General features: G+C 69.1%; 2 protein-coding genes across 2 annotated transcripts in view; one reads left to right on the forward strand and one right to left on the reverse strand.

The window, feature by feature from the left end:
* ARHGEF1 (Rho guanine nucleotide exchange factor 1) overlaps positions 1-7,230 on the forward strand; it is a gene marked incomplete at its 5' end in the record, with an annotated part of 8,054 nt that extends 824 nt beyond the window's left edge. Inside the window, 25 exons of the mRNA XM_082012001.1 lie at positions 32-121; positions 225-338; positions 596-694; positions 790-832; positions 1,120-1,225; positions 1,301-1,441; positions 1,928-1,957; positions 2,202-2,304; positions 2,389-2,482; positions 2,665-2,703; positions 2,962-3,123; positions 3,200-3,314; positions 3,966-4,145; positions 4,270-4,454; positions 4,540-4,686; positions 4,750-4,832; positions 5,353-5,478; positions 5,582-5,696; positions 5,783-5,883; positions 5,979-6,056; positions 6,144-6,219; positions 6,300-6,467; positions 6,718-6,805; positions 6,883-6,984; positions 7,061-7,230. Of these exons, the coding sequence (XP_081868127.1) occupies positions 32-121; positions 225-338; positions 596-694; positions 790-832; positions 1,120-1,225; positions 1,301-1,441; positions 1,928-1,957; positions 2,202-2,304; positions 2,389-2,482; positions 2,665-2,703; positions 2,962-3,123; positions 3,200-3,314; positions 3,966-4,145; positions 4,270-4,454; positions 4,540-4,686; positions 4,750-4,832; positions 5,353-5,478; positions 5,582-5,696; positions 5,783-5,883; positions 5,979-6,056; positions 6,144-6,219; positions 6,300-6,467; positions 6,718-6,805; positions 6,883-6,984; positions 7,061-7,223 (2,748 nt within the window). The 3' untranslated portion in view covers positions 7,224-7,230. The remainder of the gene's footprint in view (positions 1-31; positions 122-224; positions 339-595; positions 695-789; positions 833-1,119; positions 1,226-1,300; positions 1,442-1,927; positions 1,958-2,201; positions 2,305-2,388; positions 2,483-2,664; positions 2,704-2,961; positions 3,124-3,199; positions 3,315-3,965; positions 4,146-4,269; positions 4,455-4,539; positions 4,687-4,749; positions 4,833-5,352; positions 5,479-5,581; positions 5,697-5,782; positions 5,884-5,978; positions 6,057-6,143; positions 6,220-6,299; positions 6,468-6,717; positions 6,806-6,882; positions 6,985-7,060) is intronic.
* Positions 7,231-9,824: 2,594 nt separating this feature from the next.
* Positions 9,825-12,272, reverse strand: LOC309414608 (ETS domain-containing transcription factor ERF-like; the record flags this gene model as incomplete). The annotated part of the gene is made up of 4 exons (XM_082011965.1): positions 9,825-10,103; positions 10,179-10,368; positions 11,624-11,858; positions 12,209-12,272. The coding sequence occupies 4 exons, from the start codon at positions 12,270-12,272 to the stop codon at positions 9,930-9,932; spliced, it is 663 nt and encodes a 220-aa protein (XP_081868091.1). The 3' UTR covers positions 9,825-9,929.
* Between the last annotated feature and the right edge of the window lie 11,118 nt (positions 12,273-23,390).

The following is a 23,390-nucleotide window of genomic DNA, read 5'->3' on the forward strand; positions in this document are numbered from 1 at the left end:
AGGCCCCCCACAGCAACCCGTCTCTCCCCAGAGCCCAGCGGTGGGCACTCGCGGTGCTGGCAGCTCAGTCGTGGCCATCATCGGTGCCGAGGACGAGGACTTTGAGAATGACATCGAGCCGGTGAGCAGGGGAGGCAGTGGGACACGCTGCTGGGGCTGGCACCAGGCACCGTGTCAGGGCTGGGGCATCCCTGGAGCCTGAGTGTCCCCCCCTCACCCCCCAGAACCCCGACGACCAGAACAGCCTGTTCCAGAGCCTGGAGCTGGTCCGGCAGCACCCGGCCTATCTCATGGCCTTCCTGCAGCACGTCGTCCTCCAGTTCGACTCCTGCCCGGTGGTAAGCGCGGCCTGGGGGGGCACTGCGGCCTGGGGGGGGGGGCACCATCGTGGGGGAATGCCCCCAGGGGGGCACCTGTGGGTGAGCAGCTGCACCCCTGCCTCCCCTCGAATAACCTCTTCTCTCTGTTCCCCCCTCCCTGCTGGCAGGGGCTGGAGCTGAGGTAAAATACCTGCGGGGGGAGGTTTGAGGGCTTAGGGGGGCAGGGGGGTGTCGCCCTGCCTTCACCCCTGCCCATGCTCCCCCCCGCCCCCCAGCTCTGCTACCTGCATGTGGACATGCTGCGCAGGATGAACCCCAAAGAGGGCAAGAAGCAGTTCCTGGAGTTCTGCCACATGTTCCTGGACAAGGCGGGGGTGAGTGTCGCCCACAGCCCCCCCACACACCCCACAGCCCCCCACCCCGGTCCTCGATGAGGGGGTGCCCCTGTCCTCATCCCCCTCTCTTGCAGTTGCTGCGGGTGCCCGTCCCCCACCAGGTGCAGTTCGAACTGGGTGAGTGAAACCCTGCTGCCGGTGGGGCTGGGGGGGTTGCGGCTCGGCCTCCTGCTCCACTCCACAGCACCCCCCGGCACCCGGGCCCTTCCTCCACCCGCCGCACCCAGCTGGCTGCGGCTGAGGCCGGAAGCTGCCTGGGAAGCCCCAGCCAGGGCGAGCTCACGGGGCCGCGGCTCCGAGGGGGGGCCGGCAGCATGCGGCAGCACCGCCTCTCAGGGGCCGCGGGGGTCCCCGCCAAGGAGTGGGGCGGGGGGCGCCTTCAGCTGACGCCCCTCCCCTGCCAGACCGGACGCGCCCCGAGCTCCTGTCGGACGAGGTGCAGCGCCGGTACCTGCAGGAGATCCAGGCCTTCCAGGAGCCCGAAATCTCCCGGCAGCTGGAGGACTTCAGGTGGGGGGGGCCCCAGGAGGGGGGGGGGGGCTCGGGGCGGGGGGGGGCCCCACTGACTGACACCCCCTCCCACAGGTCCAAGCGGCTGATGGGGATGACACCGGGAGAGCAGGAGCTGACGGAGCTGGAGTCCTACCGCACCCGGGACCACGGCATCCGCGAGGCCAAGGAGAAGCAGCTGGCGGAGGTGCTGCTGGCCCGCCTGGAGGAGATGCAGTGAGTGGGGCGCCCCGGGGACCCCCCAGAACCGGGTACCCCCCCCCCCGAGCCGGGTAACCCCCCCGAAGCCCCGTCCCGGCTTTTTGGCAGTCCCCTCCCTGCGCCACATCTGGCAGCCCTCCCCTGCCGGGCGCCGGTCCCAGACCGGAGCCAGCTGCGGCAGGCTGGGGGGGAGAGCCCCCTTTCCTTCCCACCCACTCCTTTTCCTGGGTATTTCTCCTGATTGCATCAGCCCCAGCATGGTATAAACCCCCCCAGCCCCCTCTGTCCCAGCCCAGTCCTTCCCAGTCCGTCCCAGCACACACACACGTCTCCTCACTGGATCATGCTCCAGCGCCCGGTACCAACACGCCGACATGGGGCTGGCCTGCCGGTGAGGGGCTGGGGGGGACCCGAGGGCTGCTGTGGGGTGGGGGGCTGAGGCATGACTTGGGGGGCTGGGCTCACCGGACGCCGGAGTTCACGCTCTCCTCCTTTCCCCAGCCTCACCATTTCTTCCGACGAGGAGAAAAGGTGAGGGAAGCGTTTCGGGGGGCTGGGACCAGTTGGCTTAGCAGAGGGTCTTTGGGGGGGTGCTGGAGGCATTTGGGGGGGCCATGCGGAGGTAGGAGGGCTCTATGGGGAGTCAGGGGACTCCGGGGGTGCTCTCTGCCCCCAGCCCTGTGGGGGTCGTGGGCTGTGGGAACATGGTGGGCAGCGTTTGTCCCCCGCTGGGGTGGGAGCGGTGAGGCCCCCCTCACCCCCGCTGCCCTCCCAGCTCCGCTATCTTCGGTGCCATCGTCACCTACATGAAGTACCTGGGGGTTAAAACCAAACTGGGCGACAGCAAGAAATCGAAGTCCAACTTCTTCCGCAAAAAGGTGAGACCTCCCAGGCACCCGGACCCCCCTCCCAGCTGGGGGGGGTGGGGCCCCCCAGCTCCCTCTGACCCCCACCTCCCGCAGATTTCGGGGAGCAAGAAGGCGGACGAGCTGCAGGCCAAGTCGCGGAAGGGCTTCAGCCTGCCGGGGGCGGCCCTCTGGGGCCGGGACGCCCACAGTAAGTGGGGTGCTGCAGGGGAGCCCCTTCCCACCTTCTTCACACCCCCCACCCCGTTTCTCCCCACAGCCACACGCCGGAGGCCCCTGCTGCAAGCCTGGGGGGAGACGCTGGGGGGCTCAGCCCAGCCCCCCCTTGCCCCTGCCCCCTCAGCTCCCCCCTCCCCGTTTTCTCTCTTGCAGATGCCGATTTCAGGCAAAGCAAAGTCCCTGAGGGCGAAGGTACCCCCTCCCGCCCCCCCGGACGGGACCCCCGGTCCCGGGTGGGCTCAGCCCCTCACACCATTAACCCCTGCCCCTTGGGGGGGCTGGGAGCTGCCCCCCGTCGTACACTAACCCCTGCCCCGCATGCTGACACCCTGTCTTCCACCGCCTGGGTCCTCTGGGGGCAGAGGGGGCCAGATTCGGGGGGCAGGGCTTGGAGCAGATATTTGGGGGCAGTGAGGGGATTTCACTGACCCCCACCCCGGCAACCCCCAGCTGAAAAGGTGCCGCACCCCGAGAGGAAGGGCCCGAAGGCCGCCGAGAGGACGGACGGGGGGGCCACACGGCCCAGAGTTGGGGCAGCCGGGACCCCCGACCCCCCCAGCGTGGCCGTCACCATCAACCCCCCGCCGGGGGAGGGCACTGAGGGCGATCCAGGTGAGGGGGGGGCTGCGGGTTTGGGGGAGGGGGCTTCAGTGTTCCCCTAGCTCATCTCCCTGCTCCCACCCCATAGGCTTGGACCCCTTAGCCTCCTCAGAGCTGGGAGACCCCCCCTTGCGAGGCCTCTGCCCCACGGAGTCCCCCACCAGCGAGCAGCACCCCACGGAGGAGGGGGCTGAGAACGAGAGGTGAGATATCCCCCTTTCTGCTGGGGGGTCACCTCCTCCTCCCCGTCCCCAGTTCAGCGAGCAACCCCCCACATTAACACATACCCCCCGGGCCGAAGGCTGTGGGGAGAAGGGGGGCACGGGGACCCTCTCCTGTCCCCTCCCTGGCTTGGCTGCTGCCCCCCCCACCGCCCCCTAACCCGCTGTCTCTCCCCAGAAGGCGGATCAGGTTGGTGACCCCCGGCCCCCCCTTGCATGCCTGGGGGGTGCGACGGTGCTGGGGGACGGTCACTTAGAGCTACCCGCCGACTCAGCTAAGTACCGGCCCCCCCGGCCCCACGGCCCGGCCCAAGCGCCAGCGGGGGGCGCCCCCCGGCCCCCTCCTTCCTCCCAGGCCCCCCGGGCTGATGCATGGCTCTGCACCCCCCGAGTCGGACGCATGGCTCCCCCCCCCAGGAGACCTCACGCCATTTCTCTTCCCCCACCCCGTCTGTGCACGCCCGCTCCCCCCGCACGCTCCCCCGGGCGCCGCTCCCCCCGTGCTCTCTGTGCTGCCTGTCCCCGTCCCGTCCGTCCGTCCGTCCCACTGGGGACGTGTGTCCGCGTGTCCGCCCCCTTGGCTTCCCGCCCGCCGCGGGGCGCCCCCCCCCCCGCCCCCGCCGCGCCCCGCAGGCTGCCGGGGAAGCTGGGCCGCTCGGAGAGCCTGCGCGTGCACGAGCGGAAGCGTTCCCAGCGCGGCTCGGCCAGGGGCAAGCAGCCACGCTCCCGCAGCGACGTCGACCTGCAGGCGGCCGCCCGCGCCACCCGCCCGGAGGAGGGGCCCGCGCCCCCGCACGCCCGCCGCCGACCCACGTAGGTGGCGGGCGCCCGGCAGCGCTCCCGGCGGGGTCTGGGGTGGGGGGGCCCCGGGACCGCCGCCCGCCCGCCCACTCCAGCGCTGAAGCTCCCCCCCCCTTTCCCCTCTCTGTCCCCGCAGCCTGGAGCCAGGGGGGCCGGGGGGGGGCGAGCCCCCGCAGTCCTTTCTGCCTCCCCAGTCTGAGGAGACTGAGCCGCGCGTTGCGGAGCTGGAGCTGGAGCCGCCGCCGTGGCGGCAGCTCGCCGCCCCCGACGCACTCCTCAGGCTGAAGAAGAGCGAAGTCAAGCGGCAAGAAGTCATCAACGGTGAGACCCCTGCCCCCGGCCCCCGCCCCTGCCCCGGGACCCCTGCCCACCGGGCTGACCCCCCCCCCGCCTGCCGCCCCCCCAGAGCTGTTCCTGACGGAGCACGCCCACGTGCGCATGCTGCGCGTCCTGCTGGAGGTCTTCTACCAGCCCATGCTGCGGGAGGCTTTCTTCGACGAGCACGAGCTCTCCAACATCTTTCCCAGCCTGGAGGACCTGGTGGAGGTGCACAGTGAGTCGCGGGGACGGGGGGGCGGCGCGGGCTGGAGGGGGTCCGACCCCCGCCCTGCCCCAGCCCTCTTCCTCGACAGCCTGAAGAAGCTGCGGGAGGAGAGCGGCTACATCATCTCGGAGATCGGGGACGTCCTGCTGGCGCGGGTGAGGGGGCGCGTGCCCGTCAGCGGCGTCGCGCGAGCGTGCGGTGTGCGCGTGCAAAGCGCTGGAGCGGGAGGAGCTGGCACGAGCGGGTTTGCAGGAGCGTGCCGCACCGGTGCCAGCGTGCAGGATCCACAGGAGCGTGCGGGGTTTGTGGTAGCGAGCGAGGCTGAACTGCGTGAACTCACGTGAGCATGCAGGGCGCATCTGAGGGGTTGCGCGTGAGCATCTCAGATTCACAGGAGTGTGCAGGGTACACGTGAGCACAAACCCGCAAGCGCGTGGGATTCGCGTGAGCGCGCGGGGCTGAGGCGAGCATGCGGAACTGACGGGAGCATGTAGAGTAAGTGCAGGGCTGACACAAACGTGCAGGCTAAGTGTGCAGGGCGTGCACAAGCGTGCAGAGCAAGTGTGTGTGTAGGTCACGTGCAAGCGTGCAGGCGAAGTGCGCAGGGTAAGCACGTGGCACTGATGCGTGCGTGGCACGGGCGAGCGTGCGGGGCTGACGCGAGCCCTCCCTCAGTTCGAGGGCACGGAGGGCAGCTGGTTCCAGAAGATCTCGGCGCGCTTCTGCAGCCGCCAGTCCTTCGCCCTGGAGCAGCTCAAGGCTAAGCAGCGCAAGGACACCCGCTTCAGCCAGTTCATCCAGGTAGCCTGCCCCGGCGCCCCGTGCTCCACGCCCCCGGGGGGTCCCTGACCCCCAGACCCCCCTGTGCCTGCCCCACACCCCCCAGCGCTGTCCCGTCCCCCAGGAGGCGGAGAGCCAGCCCCGCTGCCGCCGGCTGCAGCTGAAGGACATCATCCCCACCGAAATGCAGCGTCTCACCAAGTACCCGCTGCTGCTGCACAACATCACCAAGTGCACCGGTGAGAGGGGCGGGGGGCTGGGAGGGCCGCGCCGCACCCCAGACCCCTCACCAGCCCCCGTCCATCGTCCGTCTGTCCCCCCACAGAGGCTGCCGGCGAGCGGACCAAGGTGGAGCAGGCGGCCGAGTGCTGCCGCCAGATCCTGAACCACGTCAACCAGGAGGTGCGGGACATGGAGAACCTCATGGTAAGGGCCCCCCCGTGTCTCCCCCGTGTCCCTGGTGTGTCCCCCGTGCCCCCCCATCCCCTCTCCCCCCTCACTCCCCCCCTTGCCCCTGGCAGAAGCTGAAGGACTACCAGCGACGCCTGGACCTCTCCAACCTGAAGCAGAGCATGGACCCGCTGCTGAGCGAGTTCAAGGTGAGGTGGGGGTGCTGCTGCGGGGTCCGTGGGGGGTCCACTCCCCCAACTCCGCCCTGACCCCCCCCAACTCCTCGCTGTCCCCAGAACACAGACATCACCAAGAGGAACCTGGTGCATGAGGGGCCGCTGACCTGGCGCGTCACCCGGGACAAGGCCGTGGGTGAGCCAGGGGGCCGTGGGGGGGATGGGGACGTAGCGGGGTGCCCTGCTGACCCCCACCGGGGTTTTGGGGTCCCCCAGACGTGCACGTGCTGCTGCTGGACGACCTGCTGGTGCTGCTGCAGCGGCAGGAGGAGCGGCTGGTGCTGCGCTGCCACAGCCGCACCATCACGCCCACGCCCGACGGCAAGCAGATGCTGAGCCCCATCATCAAGCTCAGCTCCGCCATGACCCGCGAGGTCGCCACAGGTGGGGGCGCGGGCGGGGGGCTGCTCTGGGGCTAGGGGGCTTGTTTTGGGGTGTGCGGGCTTGTTTTGGGCTGCAGGGCGTCTCTGTGGGCGGGGGGGTTGCACAGCTGGTGGGCACTCAGGGAAGTGGCAGGAACTGGTCAGGGGTTGCCGGCAGTGCTTGTGGGGCACGTGTGTGGGGCAGAGTGGAGTGTGGGGGGCTGGGGTCACCCCAGCACGCCGCCCCTGACCCCCCCCTTTGTTGCCCCCAGACCACAAGGCCTTTTACGTCATCATCAGCTGGGAGAACGGGGCCCAGATCTACGAGCTGGTGGCGCAGACAGTCTCGGAGAGGAAGAAGTGAGTAGGGGGGCACGAGGTTTGGGGTGCTGGGGGGCGTGGGGTTTGGGGGCGCTCACCCCACGTCTCTCCCCCAGCTGGTGCGCCATGATCAGTGAGACGGCCGGCTCCCTCAAGCTGCCAGGGTCCCACCGGGCGAAGACGTCACGGGTGGGGCAGAGCCCCCACAGCCCCATCTAGTGAGTGGGGGCAGTTTTGGGGGGCGGAAGGGGGTTTTGGGGTCGAGCTCTTCGCTGAGCCCCCTCTCCCCCTCAGCGGTTACCGGGAGCCGCTGCTGAGCAGCTCGGAGAATGGGGGGTCCCTGAAGGAGCCGCTGCCCCTGGACGGTGAGCGGGGGTTTTGGGGACACAGCGCTGCCAGCCCCACCGGGGGCGGCTCGCCCCACACGTGGCTCTGCCGGGGGGGCAGCAGGGCCTGACAGGCCGTGCCCCCCCAGAGCGTGAGAAGGACGGGGCAGTGGAGGGCACAGAGTTCGAGGGGAGCCCCGAGAAGAGGGAGGCCGAGCGGGCTCTGGCAGAGCTGCTGGCCCTGCGGCGACCCCCCAGGCCGGGCGGCGAGGGGGGCCTGGCCGCCGCCGCGCTGGGCAGAGGTGAGACGGCCGCGCGGGCCCCCGACAGACCCCCCACCTCCAACCCCAGCCCTGCTGCTGTGCCCCCTGACCCCAGACCCCAACCTTGCTGCTGTGCCCCTCGACCCCAATCCCTGTGGCTGCCCCCTCCCCACAGTGCCCCCCCCCGCCCCGGCCCCCCCTTCACCCTTCCTTTGGCCCCACAGTGTCGGCGCTGAAGCAGCTGCTGCCGGGGCCGATGCCAGTGGCAGGGGACAGTGACGGGGCCACCTCCCCCCCCGAGGATGCCTGGGGGGGCCCCGGCCTGGCACCCCCCGAGGAGGAGCGGCGGGATGCAGGCGATGGGGCTGAGAGTGAGGGCGAGGGCCGCGGGCAGCGCCCCGAGGGGCAGGCTGCAGGTATGGGGCGGGGGGGACAGGGTTTGGGGGGCACAAGGGGACTTTAGGATATAACCCGCCCCTCTCTCTCTCCCCACCTCGCAGGGGGCACCCCCAACGGCCCTCACTCCCCACAGTGGGGGTCCCGGCTGCCCGAGGCGGGGGGGCCCCTGCCCCTCCTGGCGCTGCCCCCCCAGCAGGCGGCCTGGCTGGGGGACAAGCTGCAGGGGCTGGAGGAGATGCTGCAGCGGCTGAAGGTGAGGGGTGGCAGGGGGAGCTGTGCCGCCCCTGAGGGGGCGTGTGGGGCCGTGCCCCCCAACGGGCATTGGTCTGCATCCCCCCTGACGGGGCGTGGGTCTGTCTGTGCCCCCAGGAAATCGAGGAGCATTACTGGCAGCTCCAGGAGTTCCTGGCCAAGCGCAGCTCCACCGGCTGCCTCTTCACATGAGGGCAGGTACGGGGGTGCCGTGGGGCTGGGGGTGCCGTGGGGTGGGCTGCATCATGGCAGAGGGGAAAAGGGGGCTGCTTTGTGCCGTGGGGTGTGCAATTCTGTGGGGCGCACCGTGCTGTGGGGCACGCAGTGGGTTGCATCTCCAGCTCGCTGACCTATTTCTATCTCTCCCCCCAGGCCCCCCCGGCAGACTCGGGGCCCCCATGCCCCATGCTGTGGGGCAGCAGCTCAGGGCTGCCCCCCTGCCACGCCAGCCCCACGGCTCCTGCCTCGTATGTAGCCCCGCACCGTGCCGCCGGGGGCGCGCCCCCTTCCCTGGTACCGTTCTGGGGGGCCCCGCGCCCCCCCCCCCAAGCTGTTTCTTTTGTTTTTATACATTTGCTGGGATTTTATATAAATATATATATATATGGGACCGCAGCGGGGTGGGGGCACTGGGGGGGCCGGTATAGGGGGCTGGGGGCCCCCCCAACCGTGGGCCTGCCTGGGCTTTTTTTAACCTCTGTACAGAATGTGGGGGGGGCCCGAGGCGGTCCCCCCTCTGCTACCGCAGGGACCCCGGGCCCCCCTCTGCTGTGTCCCCCCGGGGGGGCGCGTCGGGCCGGGAACCAAAGAGTCTGGGAAAACGCCAAATAAACGGTCGCTGCTTCGCGCCGCCTGGTGCTCTGGGGGGGCTCCGCGGGCCCCCCGCTGCCCCGCGCCCCCCGCCCGCTCCCCCGCGCCCCCCCGCAGGCGGAGGCGAGGCCGAGCGAGAGGTGCCTTTATTGCTTGAGCAGCCGCCGGGGGCGGCGGGGGGCCGCCTCGCGCAGGGCTGGGCTCCGTACAGGGGCGGGGGGCTCGCTCCTCCATCACAACACGCGCAAGCGGGGGCGGGGGGCACAGACGATATTGCACTTCCAGTGGCGGGCGGGGGGGGGGGCTAAAAAAGGGGGGGGGGGCGAGGACCCCCCCTCAGCCAGCGCGGACGCCTGTGGCCGCGCTCGGGGGGGCGGGGAGGGGGGCCGGAGCCCCTCCCTCCCCCGGCTACGGCCCCCACCCCCCCACGGGAAGGGGGCGCGGCCCCCCCACCGCTCCCCGTGGGGTGCAGCAGGGGCCCGGGCGCCGCGCCACCCCCCGCCGCGCCACGGGGGTGTCCGGGCCGCAGGGCGGGTCCCCCCGCGCCGGGGGGGGGCCGCGGGTCGGGCTCCGGGGGGGAGGGCGCTCAGCGGCGCGCGGGCGGCGGGGGGGGGCTGCCGGCCTCGTCCCCCGAGCTGCTGCCGCCGCCGTCCGTCACCTCCAGCTCCGAGTCGGAGCCCGGCTCCCGCGGCCGCCCCGACGGCTCCGGCCCCGCGGCCAGCGCGGCCGGGGCGGCGGCGGGCGGCGGCGGCGGCGGCAGCGGCGGGTAGAAGGGCGGCGGGTAGAGGGCGGCGGGCAGCTTGGAGCCGGGCAGCGGCAGCGCCCCGGGCACGTAGGGCCCCCAGCCCCAGGGGTACTCGGGCACCGGCGGCCGCCCGTACGCCCCCAGCAGCGCCGGCGCCTTCGAGTAGCCGGAGAGACCTGCGGGGGGGCGTCAGCGCCGGCACGGGGACGGGCCGCCCCCCCACGCCCCGCCGCACGGCGACGGGACCCGGCTGCCCCCGCCGTCCCCGAGGGATGCGACCCTGTTGTCCCCGTTGCCTCTCCGGGACGCGACCGGGACACCCCCCACGCCCCCAGGACGGGACCCGGTGTCAGCGCCCCCTCCCCGGGTCAGGGCCGGGGTCCCCACCGCCACCTCCCCATGCCCGGCCCGCGCTCACCGGAGCCCAGGAAGGGCATGGCCGCCTCCAGCCGCAGCTTCTCGGCCTCGGGCTGGCGCTCGAAGAGGGGGGGCCGGCCGGGGTGGTCGGCGGGGCGCGGGCCGCAGAAGAGCGACTGCAGCGTCTGCGGAGGCGGGGGTGAGCGAGGGGCTCGGGCGCAGACCCCCCTGCCCCCCTCCCGGCCCGATGCCCCCCGTACCTCGGGCGTGAGCGGGGCGCAGTCGGGGCCGTGTCCCCCCCCGGGGAAGGGCCCCGGGGCCAGCAGCAGCGGGGCCCCGCCGGCCACGTCCAGCAGCGGGTAGTTGACCAGCACCACCTTGCTGAAGTTGAACTTGTAGGTGAAGCGCTTCCCCTTGGTCTTGTGCAGGATCCGCTTGTTGTAGTAGTACCTGGGGGGCGCGGGGCTGGGGGGCGCCGGGGAGTGCCCGGTGCCCGCCGGTACCCCCTCGTACCCCCCAGCATCCCCAGTGCCCGCCGGTACCCCCTCGTACCCCCCAGCATCTCCAGTACCCCCCGTGCCCGCCGGTACCCCCTCGTACCCCCCAGCATCTCCAGTACCCCCCGTGCCCGCCGGTACCCCCTCGTACCCCCCAGCATCTCCAGTACCCCCCGTGCCCGCCGGTACCCCCTCGTACCCCCCAGCATCTCCAGTACCCCCTGTGCCCGCCGGTACTCCCTCGTACCCCCCAGCATCCCCAGTGCCCGCCGGTACCCCCTTGTACCCCCCAGCATCTCCAGTACCCCCCGTGCCCGCCAGTACTCCCTCGTACCCCCCAGCATCTCCAGTGCCCGCCGGCACCCCCTTGCACCCCCCAGCATCCCCAGTGCCCGCCGGTACCCCCTCGTACCCCCCAGCATCTCCAGTGCCCACCGGTACTCCCTCGTACCCCCCAGCATCCCCAGTGCCCGCCGGTACCCCCTCGTACCCCCCAGCATCTCCAGTACCCCCCGTGCCCGCCGGTACCCCCTCGTACCCCCCAGCATCTCCAGTACCCCCTGTGCCCGCCGGTACCCCCTCGTACCCCCCAGCATCTCCAGTACCCCCTGTGCCCGCCGGTACTCCCTCGTACCCCCCAGCATCCCCAGTGCCCGCCGGTACCCCCTCTTACCCCCCAGCCCCTCCAGTACCCACTGGTACTCCCTCGTACCCCCCAGCATCTCCAGTGCCCACTGGTACCCCCTCTTACCCCCCAGCCCCTCCAGTACCCACTGGTACTCCCTCGTACCCCCCAGCATCTCCAGTGCCCACTGGTACCCCCTCGTACCCCCCAGCACCTCCAGTACCCACTGGTACTCCCTCATACCCCCCAGGATCTCCAGTGCCCACCGGTACTTCCTCGTACCCCCTGGCACCTCCAGTACCCCCAGTGCCCCCGCATCTCCAGTACCCCCTAGTGCTCCCCAGTGCCTCCAGCATCTCTAGTGGCCCCCAGCAGCCCCAGTGCCCCCGCATCTCCAGTACCCCCTAGTGCCTGCTGGTGCCCCTCGTTCCCTCCAGCATCTCCAGTACCCCCAGTGCCCCCCAGTGCCCCCAGTAGCCCCCAGCTCCACTGCCACTAACCCCGGCGCCCGCCGCCCTCATCACCAGCCACGGGCACAGACAGGGGTCTCGGGGGGCTTGGGGGTCCCCGGGGGAGGCCTCACCTGAGGGCCCGGCTGAGCTTGTCGTAGTTCATGTGGGGTTTGCACTTGCGGACACCCCAGAGCCGGGCCACCTCGTCAGGGTCCTTGATGACGAACTCGCCGTAGTCGCCCTGCCAGGCGATCACCTCCCGGTACTCCTCCTTCCGCAGCAGCTCCAGGATGAAGTGCCAGAGCTGGATCTGCCGCGAGCCCGGGCTCGACTCCGGCTTGTACGCCCAGTCCGGGAAGGCGAAGCCTGCGAGGGGCGACGGGCCGTGGGTCCTGGGAGCACCGAGGTGCCCGGGACGGCATCCCCGTGGGTCCTGGGAGCACCGGGGTGCCCGGGACGACGTCCCCGTGGGTCCTGGGAGCACTGGGGTGCCCGGGACGACATCCCCGTGGGCCCCGGTGGCGGCAGGTTTCCCCGGTCGAGGTCCCCGCGTGCTGCGCGTGTCCCCGCTCCCCACCGCCAGCCGCACCGCACATGGGGGGCCGTGCTGCATTCGGGGAGGGGGCAGCTGGTGCCGTGCGGTGGGGACGGGGGCACAGCAGGGTCCCTGACGGCATCTGTCCCCTCGTCCGTGTGTCCGTGGCGCCACGGGGTACCTGGGGTCCAGAGGGCCGGTACTGGGGAGGTGAGGAGCAGGTCGGAGACGCAGCTGCAGTCCATGGCGCGGGTCACACCTGCGGGGGGGCGGCGGGAGGGTTTGGGGGTGCAGCCTTGCTGGGGGGAGGCGTGGGGGGAGAGGGGAGGGAGAGGGGCACGGGGACAGAGGGATTTGGGAGTGTGGGGATGGGGTGCAGGGAGGATTTAGGGGTGCTGGGAGCATTTGGGGGTGCAGGGAGGGGCACGGGGGAGGATTTAGGGGTGCAGGGAGGGGCGCAGGGGAGGATTTAGGGCCTGGGGAGGATCCCCGCCCCCCCCGGCCCCCCCCAGCCCCCCTTCTCTCCCCCCCAGCCCCCCCGTGCCCCCCGGCAGCAGCTCGTTTCCTTGTTAGTTTTGATTCGGGTTTCGGCGCTTTCAACTCGGCGGCGGCTCCCGCAGCCGGCACTAACGAGCAGCGCTGGGAATTGCGGCCCGCGGCCACCCGCCCGCTGCCGGCACCTACGCCCGCACGCGGCCCTCGCACACGCGTCCCCTATACACACAGCCCTTATACGCGCATCCATGATACACGCGTCCCCTATACACACAGCCCTTACACACACATCCCCTACGCGCACATCCCACCCGCCCGCTGCCGGCACCTACGCCCGCACGCGGCCCTCGCACGCGCACACACCCCCCAGCCCCTGTGCTCTGTGCCCTTATAGGCGCATCCCCTATACACACAAGCTTTATACAAACATCCTTTGTACACACATCCCTTGTACACACATCCCGTATACACACACCTTTGTACAACCACCCTTTATTACACACAAGCCCCTATACACATCTGCACACCACCCTTACACACGTGTACGTGTCCCTTACACGTGTGTGCGTGCCCCTTACACATGCGTGCATGCCCCTTATACACACACACACGCCTGCCTTAGGCGCTTGTACAGCTCTCCGGCACACACACACCTCCCTCACACGCTTGGACACCTCCCTTCCTTACACATATATACAGCGCTCATCCACGCGCGTCCCTTATACACACCTCCCTTATACACCCATACACCTCCCTTACACACACATCCCTTACACATACCCGTCCCTTACACCTTCCACACACATCCCAGCCGCACACGCACCCTTACACCCCCCCTACACCCTCTCCTTACACACGAACCCTGACACACACACCGAGACACACAGGCAGCCCTTAGGCACATGCTGAGAGGTGCCATGTACACCCCTACATACATGATACGCCCCTTATACACACCTTATACACACCTTATAGGCTCCTCGGACAACCCTTGCATGTATGGTCACGCGCACCCCTTGTCCCTGCAGACACATCCCCTACACGCACACCGCATACGCGCTGTGCACACTCTATACACACACCGACACCCGCCCCGTACACAGCCCCTGCGGCATGCGCACACCCCGACACGCACACCCCGACACGCTCAGATCCTTTACGTACACCCCTACATGCTCAGCCCCTGCACACGTGCCCCCGTGCACGCACAACCTTCATGTACGCCCCTATGCATTCAGATCCTTTACGTACACCCCTATATGCTCAATCCCTGCACGTACACACCTATGCTCTCAGATCCTTCACATACGCCCCTATACCCTCAGCCCCACGCGTACATCCCCTATACCCTCAGATCCTTCACATAACTCCCCTGTACTCTCAGCCCCTGCACATATATCCCCTATACCCCCAGATCCGTCACATACACCCCTACATGCTCAGCCCCTGCATGTATTGCATATACCTTCAGATCCTTCACATACACCCCTATATGCTCAGCCCCTGCACGTACATCCCTATATGCTCAGCCCCTGCGCGTACATCCCCTACACCCCCGGATCCATCACGTACACCCCTGTACTCTCAGCCCCTGCACGTGCATCCCCTATACCCCTGGATGCATCACGTACACCTCTATATGCTCAGCCCCCGCACGTACACCCCTATATGCTCAGCCCCTGCACATACATCCCTTCTACCCTCAGATCCTTCATGTACACCCGTATATGCTCAGCCCCTGCGCGTGCATCCCCTACACCCCCGGATCCGTCACGTACATCCCTATATGCTCAGCCCCTGCGCGTACACCCCTATATGCTCAGCCCCTGCGCGTACATCCCCTACACCCCCGGATCCGTCACGTACATCCCTATATGCTCAGCCCCTGCACGTACACCCCTATATGCTCAGCCCCTGCGCGTACATCCCCTACACCCCTGGATCCAGCACGTACACCCCTATATGCTCAGCCCCTGCACGTACACCCCTATATGCTCAGCCCCTGCACATACATCCCTTATACCCTCAGATCCTTCATGTACACCCGTATATGCTCAGCCCCCGCACGTACACCCCTATATGCTCAGCCCCTGCACATACATCCCTTATACCCTCAGATCCGTCACGTACATCCCTATATGCTCAGCCCCCGCACGTACACCCCTATATGCTCAGCCCCTGCACATACATCCCCTACACCCCTGGATCCGGCACGTACATCCCTATATACTCGGCCCCCGCGCGCCACACGCGCCCCAGACACCCCGTACACACTTGTGCCCACGCGTGGGCCGCACGGGGATTGCGAGGGGGGGTTTACCCCGCTCCCCCTCCCCCCCCGCCCTCCCCCCCCGTTCCCACGGCCCAGCCCCCCCCCTGCATTATTCATGGCCCCAATTAGCGCCCGGCCGCCGGCCCGCCTGGGCTCGTTGTTTCATGACCCGCGGCGATGGGAGCGCGGCCCGGCCCCCCCCGGCCCCCCGGCCCCCCCGGCCCGGCCCGGCCCGGCCCGGATCGATGCGGGGATCAATGGGGCCGCTTTGATCCGCCGGCCCCGGCAGGATAACGAGGGGCCGCCCCGGGCGGGGGGCGGGCGGGGGGCGCGGGGGAGACGGGGCGGGGGGAGGGACGGACGGACGGACGGGGCGACCCCCGCCGCCCGTGCCGGCGAGCCCCCGGTGCGCCCCGGCGGGGCGCGGGGGTCCCCACGCGTGTGCAGCGCCCTGCGAAGCCGGGCACGCGTGTGCAGAGTCCTGCAAGGCTTGGCACGCGTGGGCGCCGCCGCCGCGCAGCGCCGGGGACGGGTGTGCCACGCCGGGCACGCGTGTGCATCGCCGACCCACGCCGGGCACGCGTGTGCACACCCGTGAGCGCGGGGCACATTTGGGCTCCGAGCCGCGAGGGCAACCGGCGCCCCGACGGAGGTGCGGGCGTCCCTATAGCACCCCTATAGAGCTGTGCAGCCCCGCCATATAGAGCTACGCAGCCTCACCGTATAGAGCTACGCGGCCCCGCCGTATATGTGTATGCAGCTCCACTGTATATAGGTATGCAGCCCCGCTATATATAGGTATACAGCCCCCCCGTACAGTGGTATACAGCCCCCCTATATGCAGACATACAGCCCCAGTGTATAGCAGTATACAGACCCACTGTATAGCGGTATACGGCCCCACCAGGCGAGCCCGTATGGCCGGAGCTCTGCAGGGACGCGGCGACGCCGGCACCGGCACGCAGCGTGTCTATAGGGGAATGCAGCAGTATATACCGAACGGGACAACCAGCCTGTATGTGCCCTGCATTATCACACACCTTAAATACAGATGCCGGTATAGAAACAGCATCATTCTATAGAGGAAGCACGCCTACATAAATATGTTTTTAAGGGGAGGATGAAGGTAAGTGCCCACAGCAGCTATACATCCCTCTATAGAGGGCACCGACTCTCCGTAGCGCTTCTGCCTGCGCTCTGAATAAACAGCATAAATAGAGGTATCTCTATAGGCGTCGTACCCTATAGCTATTTACAGAGGGATAACGTCCCACGGGCAGTATGGCTGCGTGAGCGCCGTGTCTATATGTACGTGCTGTATGCGCGCACCGAGGTGGGAGAGCGCAGCCAGTACCGTGCGTCCCTGCACAGCCATAGTATTTATGTAATGGATCTATAGGTATTTCTGCAGAAACAACAGCCAAGAGCAGGCAGATCTGTGCGGGAAACATGTCCCCTATACAATTTGGCTATAGGTGGCTGCGGGGACAGAACAGCTGCTGTACATTGGGTCTCTGTGAGACGCGTCTGTAAAGACAGCGTAAGTGTAGGTATGGATATAAACCCCCAATCCTATAGGGATGGCTACAGAGGGAATATCCCATCCCCTACATATGCGCGTGCAGGCTGTGACAGCGCCAGCATCAGCGCAGAAGCCCCGGTCCCTACAGAAGACAGCAAAGGCAGCGTACGCACCATATAAGCGTCTCTATACTGCAGCTGCCGCGATGCACCTACAGCTCGGCTGGAGCATCCTACCGCCGGTGCCGGCACGGCGGTGCCGCGTCCCTGCGGACCCTATAGAGCTGACAGGGATGGCAGGGACAGGACCGTGCCCGTATGGACCGTGCATAGGGGATGGAGACGGTGGTAGGAGTGTGTCCGTATGGACTGTGCATAGGGGACGAGGCTATGGACTGTGCATAGGGGATGGTGATGGTGCTAGCGGTGAGTCCATACGTACCGTGTGTCGGGGAAGGTGACAGTGACAGCAGCATGTCCATACAGACCGTGCATAGGGGACAGGGATGGTGACAGCAGCGTGTCCATACGTACTGTGCATAGGGGACGGTGATAGCAGCGTGTCCATGCAGACCATGCATAGGGGATGAGGATATGGAGTGTGCATAGGGGATGGGGATGGTGCTAGCGTGTCCATACGTACCGTGCATAGGGGATGCAGACAGCAACAGCAGTGTGTCTGTACAGACTGTATGGACCGTGCATAGGGGATGGGGGGACCGTACAGACCATGCATAGGGGACAGGGATGGTGATAGCAGCATGTCCGTACAGACCATATGGACCATGAATAGGGTATGGGGGGACTATGCTGACCATGCATAGGGGATGGGGAGACGGTATGGACTGTATATGTGGCATGGGGGGACCATATAGATGGTGCAAAGGGGATGGGGGGACCTTACGGACTGTGCATAGGGGATGGGGGGACCGTGCGGACCATCCATAGGGGATGCAGGCGGTGGTAGCACCGTGTCTATACGGACCCTGCACACGGTACGGCAGGACCATATGGCCCCTGCATAGGGGATGGGGCGGGCGCCAGGAGTGGGTCCCTATGGCCGCCGCGTGCCCGTGGGGTGTGGGGGGGGTCCCGGTCCCGGTCCCGGCGGGGGGGAGAGGGGGGGGCCCGGGGCTGCCACATCAAAGCGCCGCCGCCGCCGGGCGGATCCGGTCCCGCCGCGCCGCGAACACGCGTGGCCGGGGGCTGTTTGCGCTCGGCGGCTCCCGGGAGAGGGGGGGGCGGGAGGTGGGGAGCAGCGGGGGGGGCGGGGCTGGCGGGGCCGCCGTAATTAGCCATTACCGGGTGATTAATGCGGCGGGCGAAGCCTGCACGCGGCGGGGGTGTTTGCACACGCGTGGGGGGGACACACACACCCACGGGGGGGGTGCTCAGCACTGCCCCCCACGGGGGACCCCATTTCATGGGACCCCTCCTCGGGCTAATTAACACGCGAATTAATCAAAGCGACCAGTGGGGAGTTAAGGCCCACGGACAGGCGGGCAGGGGCCGCACACGCGTGTGCCCGTGTGTCGGGAACGCCTGGCACGCGCGCGGCACGGCTCCGGCACACGGATGCACGCGGGCACCCATGCGCCGCACACACGCGTGGCCCGGCCGTGTTCGCACCCGCCACACGCGCCCACACGCCGACACGTGTGCAAGCCGGATCCCGCACCGGGGTCCCGCGCTCGGCACCAAACCGCGTGCACGGCGGCGCGCAACGCGCGGTGAGGCCGGGCTGTGCCGGCATGGGCGACCCTCGACCCCCGGCTGCCGGGTCCATACGTGTCCATAGGGCCCGGGGCCGTCACGGGCCCCTCGCCGGCCCCCGCAGCCCTGGGGGTCCCCCGGCCGCGAGATGGAGAATTCCCGGCTGCGCCGCGGTGCCGCCGCCGGCCCCGGCTCCATATTTCTTCATTTGGAGCCACTTTATTCCTGACGCCACTTTTATTTAAGCGTTTCGCGTGTGCGGCCTGAGACGCCGCCGACGCGGGGGGGGGAACCAGCATGTGCGACCCCCCCCCCGGCCCCGGGGGGACCCGCGCCCTTCGCTCGCCCGCCGGCGGCTTGTTCGTGTGCCGGAGGGGCGAAGGGGGGGGGGCGGTGGGTCGCTGGTGGTGGTGCAAGGGCAAGTGGTGCAAGAGCAGGGTGGTGGTGCAAAGCCGACGCGCCGGCGCAAAGCTGCGGTGGTGATGCAAAGCCGAGAGACGGGAGGAAAGGCAAGATGCCGGTGCCATGCCAGGATGCGGGCGCAAAGGCAAGTTGACGATGCACAGCCAAAATGCCGGTGTAAAGCTGCAGCACCGGCGCAAAGCCGCGGCACCGGTGCAAAGCCAAGATGCCGGTGCAAAAGCAAGATGCCGGTGCAAGGCCAAGATGCCGGTTTAAAGCCAAAGCACCGGTGCAAAGCCACAGTGGTGGTGCAAAACCGAAGCACCGGTGCAAGGCCAAGATGCTGGTGTAAAGCCAAAATGCTGGTGCAAAACCAAGATAAGACGCCGGTGTAAAGCCGAAGCACCGGTGCGAAGCCGCGATGGTGCTGCAAGGCAAAGGTGGTGCAGGGCCAAGACGCCGGTGTAAAGCCGAGGTGCCGGCGCAAAGCCAAGATGCCGGTGCGACACCGAGATGCCGGTGCGCTGGCGAGGCGCTGGCGGGGGGGAGCAGGGCCAAGCGTTGCCGCCTGCGGGTGCTCGGCACCGACCGTTTCGGGGTTCGGCTGCGGCACGGGGGGGGGCTCCGGCAGCGCCCCGGCGCCGGCTGTGAGCGCCGGAGGCAGCGGCAGGGCGAGCGGCCCCGGCACTGCTCGGGCTGGGGGGTGCCGGCAGGTGCCGGAGGGTGCCGGTGGTGCCGGGGGGGCGTCGCGGAGGGTAACACCGAAAGCCGGGCGCTAATTCCCAGCATCGATCAGGCGGGATGAGAGCAATAAATTATTGTGACAAGATGCAACTCTCGCGCCGATCGATCGGGCGCTGGGCGGCCGCGCACCGGCTCCGGCACCGGCTCCGGCACCGGCACCGCGGCCCCACATGCGTGGGGCGTTCCTCCCCGCCCCGGCGGCGCTGGGCGAGGGGGGCAAAGTCCGGTGGGGTCTTATGGGGGTGCAGCGGGGTGGCTGGGCGTGCGCATGGGGGTGTAGGAGGGCGCGTGTGCAAGGGCGTGCGGAACGTGTGTGCAAGGGCGCGCGGAGCAGGCGTGCAAGGGAACGTGGCGTGCGCGTGCAAGGGCACACAGAGCGCGTGGCGGCGGGCGTTAGGAGCACCGCATGCAAAGGCGTGCGGAGCGCACGTGCACGGGCACGTGGAGCATGTGTGCAAAGGCGTGCAGAGCACACGTGTGGGGGTGTATGGGGTGTGCGCGCATGGGTGTGCCGAGCACACGTCTGCAGGCGTGAGGAGTGTGCATGCAGGGGTGTGCAGAGCGCACGTGCGAAGGCATGCAGAGCACGTATGCCCGGGCATGCAGAGCACACGTGTAAGGGTGTGCAGAGCACGCGTGCCCAGGCGTGCAAAGCACAGGCGTCAGGATGCGCAGAGCGCGCTTGCGAGGGTGTGCAGAGCTCACACACAAGGTGTGCAGAGCGTACGTGCACAGGTGTGCAGAGCACACGTGCCAAGGCATGCCGAGCACACGTGCACGAGCGTGTGCAGCGCGCTTGCAAGGGCGAGCAGAGCACAGACATGAGGGTGTGCAGAGCACGCGTGCCCGGGCGTGCAGCGCATACATATGAGGGCGTGCAGAGCACGTGTGCAAGAGCATGCAGAGCGCCTGTGCCCAGGCACGCGGCACACGCGTGTGCAAACCCGCTGCCGCGCGGGGAGCACCATGGGCGTACAAGCCCCCGTCAGCATGCAGAGAGACGTGCGCGATCACACGCGTGAGCTTGCCCGGCGCCGGCCCCCCCCCCCAGCCGCCCAGCAATTCGGGGTCCCCTGGCCCGCCGCCTGCCGCAGCCCCCCCGGCGTGTCAGGCGCTGAGCTGCCCCCAGGGTTTTGGGTTCAAACTGGCTTATTTTGGGTCGATGAGGAGGCCCAGCCGCTCCGAACCCAGCCCCCCTGCCCTCCCCAGTCTGCGGCACTGGTGGCACTGGTGGAGCTGGGGGGTGCAGACCCAGAGGCACATGCATCTCACGCTCAGCGGGGGGGGGGGTGCGTGTGCACACGCGTGTGTCCCCTGCACGTGGCAGCGCTGAGCCCCCCCCCCCCACACACTTTGCACCCTGGTCACGCATCATGCCCTGCGCCGCATTGTGCAGTCCCCCCCGCACCCCCCACTGTAGGGCTGGGGGTCTATGGGCTGGGGGCAGGGGGGGCTATAGGGCTGGGAGATCTGTAGGGCTATGGGGTCTATAGGGTTATGAGGGTGTGGGGGTCAGGGGGCCTATAGGGCCATGAGTTGGGGGTCTGTGTGGGTGTATGGGGTCAGGGGGGTCTCTGGGGTCGGGGGGGGGGTCTCTGGGGTCCGTAAGGATATGTAGAGTTGGGAGGGTGTGTGTGATCTATGGGCTCTGAGCGGTATATGAGGTCGGGGGAGCGTATGGGGTCGGCAGGGGGTCTACGGGGTCTGTGCCGCTGTGTGGCATCGGGGGGTCTAAGGGGGTCTGTGGGGGTCTATGGAGTCGGGGGCTGTATAGGGGCCGGGGGCTCTGGGGGCTCTGGGGTGCATAGGGGCCGGGAGCCCGGGGCTATAGGGGCCGGGGGGTACAGGGGCCGGGGGCTATAGGGGCCGGGGGCTCCGGCGGCCGCGGGGCTGCGGGCGGCCGCGGGCGCTGATGGATTCTCGCACTTGTCTCTTAATCTCCGGCGCCGATCGATTCGCTATTTCCCTTTGTTGCCAGAAACTTCGATCCTGGCCGGGGCCGGGGCCGGGAGCGGCGGGGCCGGAGGGAGCCCGGGTGGAGCCGCCCCGAGGCCGCGGCGATGGGCGCGGGGCGGGAGGGGGGGGGGTGTGGGGTGACGCGGGACCCGGCGCCCTCCAGGAAACTTCGCAACTCACCGCGGGGCGGCTCGGCATCGGGCCGGGCTCCGCTCGGCGACGGCGGCGGCGGCGCTCCGGGTGCCGGTGCCGGGGTCGGTGCCGGGGTCGGTGCCGGTGCCCGCCTAGAAGGTCCGTCGCGTCCGCGGCGGGAGGCGGGAGGGGCAGCGGGGACGGAGCCGGGACAGCGGGGACGGAGCCGGGACAGCGGGGGTGGAACCGGGACAGCGGGGACGGAGCGAGCGGGACCGGAGCGAGCGGGGCAGCGGCGGCGGAGCGAGCGGGGACGGAGCCGGGACGGCGGGGACCGGAGCGAGCGGGGCAGCGGCGGCGGAGCGAGCGGGACTGGAAGGAGCGGGGATGGAGGGAGCGGGACAGCGGGGACGGAGGAGTGCGGGAAGGAGCCGGGGAGAACGGGGACGGAGGGAGCGGGGACGGGAGGATCGAAGTCGGAGGGTCTGGGGTCGGCGGGGGTGGAGGGAGCGGGGCAGAGGGGATGCGGGGAGCGGGGACGGAGGGTCTGGGGTCGGCGGGAGCGGGGACGGAGGATCGGGGCAGCGGCGGCGGGAGGGAGGGAGGGATGGAGGGAGGGATGGAGGGAGGGAGGCGGGCGCGGAGCGGGCAGGTGGGAGCGGGGCAGGGGCCGGGAGGAGAGAGGGAAGGAGGGATGGAGGAGGAGAGCGGGAAGGAGGGATGGAGGAGGAGAGAGGGATGGAGGGAGCGGAGCAGGCAGGTGAAAGCCGGGAGGGAGGGAAGGAGGGAGCGGGGCAGGGGAGAGGGGAGGAGAGAGGGACGGGGCAGAGGAGGAGGAGGGAGGGAAGGAGGGATGGAGGGAGCGGGGCAGGGGATGGAGGGAGAGGAGAAGGGGATGGAGGAGGAGAGGAGGGATGGAGGGAGTGGGGCAGGATGTGGAGGAGGGATGGAGGGAGCGGAGAAGGGGACGGAGGGAGCAGAGAGTGAGGCAGAGGAGGGATGGAGGGACGCGGGGATGGAGGGAGCGGGGTAGAGGATGGAGGAGGGATGGAGGGAGCAGGGAGCGAGGCAGAGAAGGGACGGAGGGAAACAGGGACGAGGGAGCGGGAAGGGATGCAGGAGGGACGCGGGGACGGCGGGATGCGGGGTGGCGGAGGCTGCGGGAAGGGGCGCGGGCGGCGGCGGCGGCGCGGGGTTTAAGTAGCGGCCGAGCGGGGCCGGCGGATCGATGGATATAATTTTCCTCAAACTCGGAAAATAAAGTTCATCGCTGATCAAATTTGAAAACAGATGTCGCGGCGCGGCCCTAAATGGGCTTCGATCCGGGGGGGGCGGGAGGCGCCGGCGGCACCCCGGGACCCCCGGACCCCCGGGACGCTGTCCCGCCGAGGGGCGCGAGGGGCACGCGAGGGATGAGCACGCCCGCCCCAGGTGCGAACGCCACCCCCAGCGCACGCGTGTGCGCACGGACACGCGTGAGGGCTACACGCAGGACGGACGCGGCGGCGCTCCGCACGTGGGCGTGCAAAGGCGTGGGCGTGCAAGGAGGCGTCGCGATGCCGCCCGGCGGGTGTCTGCGTGTGCTCGGGGGAGACTCAGGCCCTGGCACACGCGTGCCGTGACACACGCGTGTCCGGGCACACGCGCACGAGCCTGGCCTTGCCCACGCAACGAGTGTGCACACGCACACACGCAGCCGGCGAACTCCCCGTGCCCGGCTTGCACGCCGGTGCACGCTGGCGGCGGGCGTGTGTGAGAGGCCACGCGTGCCGGCAGGCCGCACACGCATGTGCCCCTGCACACGTGCCGCGGGCTGTCACGGCTGCGTCCCCGAGCAGGGACCTCGTTAGCGGCCGTTAAACGAAGGGGCAGCACGGGTGGGCTGGCGAGGGTGTGGGGGCCAGGGAGGGGCACACGCGTGTGGCACCCCACGTTAATGGGTCTGGGGGGACACTTCCCACCCCAAACCTCATCTTTGGGGGGGGATCCCCCCACATTTGGGGTGTGGGGGAGACCTTTTACACCTCAAATTCATTAAGGGAGGATCCCCCCATTTGGGGTCTGCGGGGTGCCCTTCCCACCCTGACCCCCAGCCTCAGGAGGGGTCGTCCCCCCCTGGCTTCTGAGT

The sequence above is a fragment of the Phaethon aethereus genome (genome assembly GCF_964289735.1).
Source record: "Phaethon aethereus genome assembly, chromosome: 30".
Lineage (NCBI taxonomy): Eukaryota > Metazoa > Chordata > Aves > Phaethontiformes > Phaethontidae > Phaethon > Phaethon aethereus.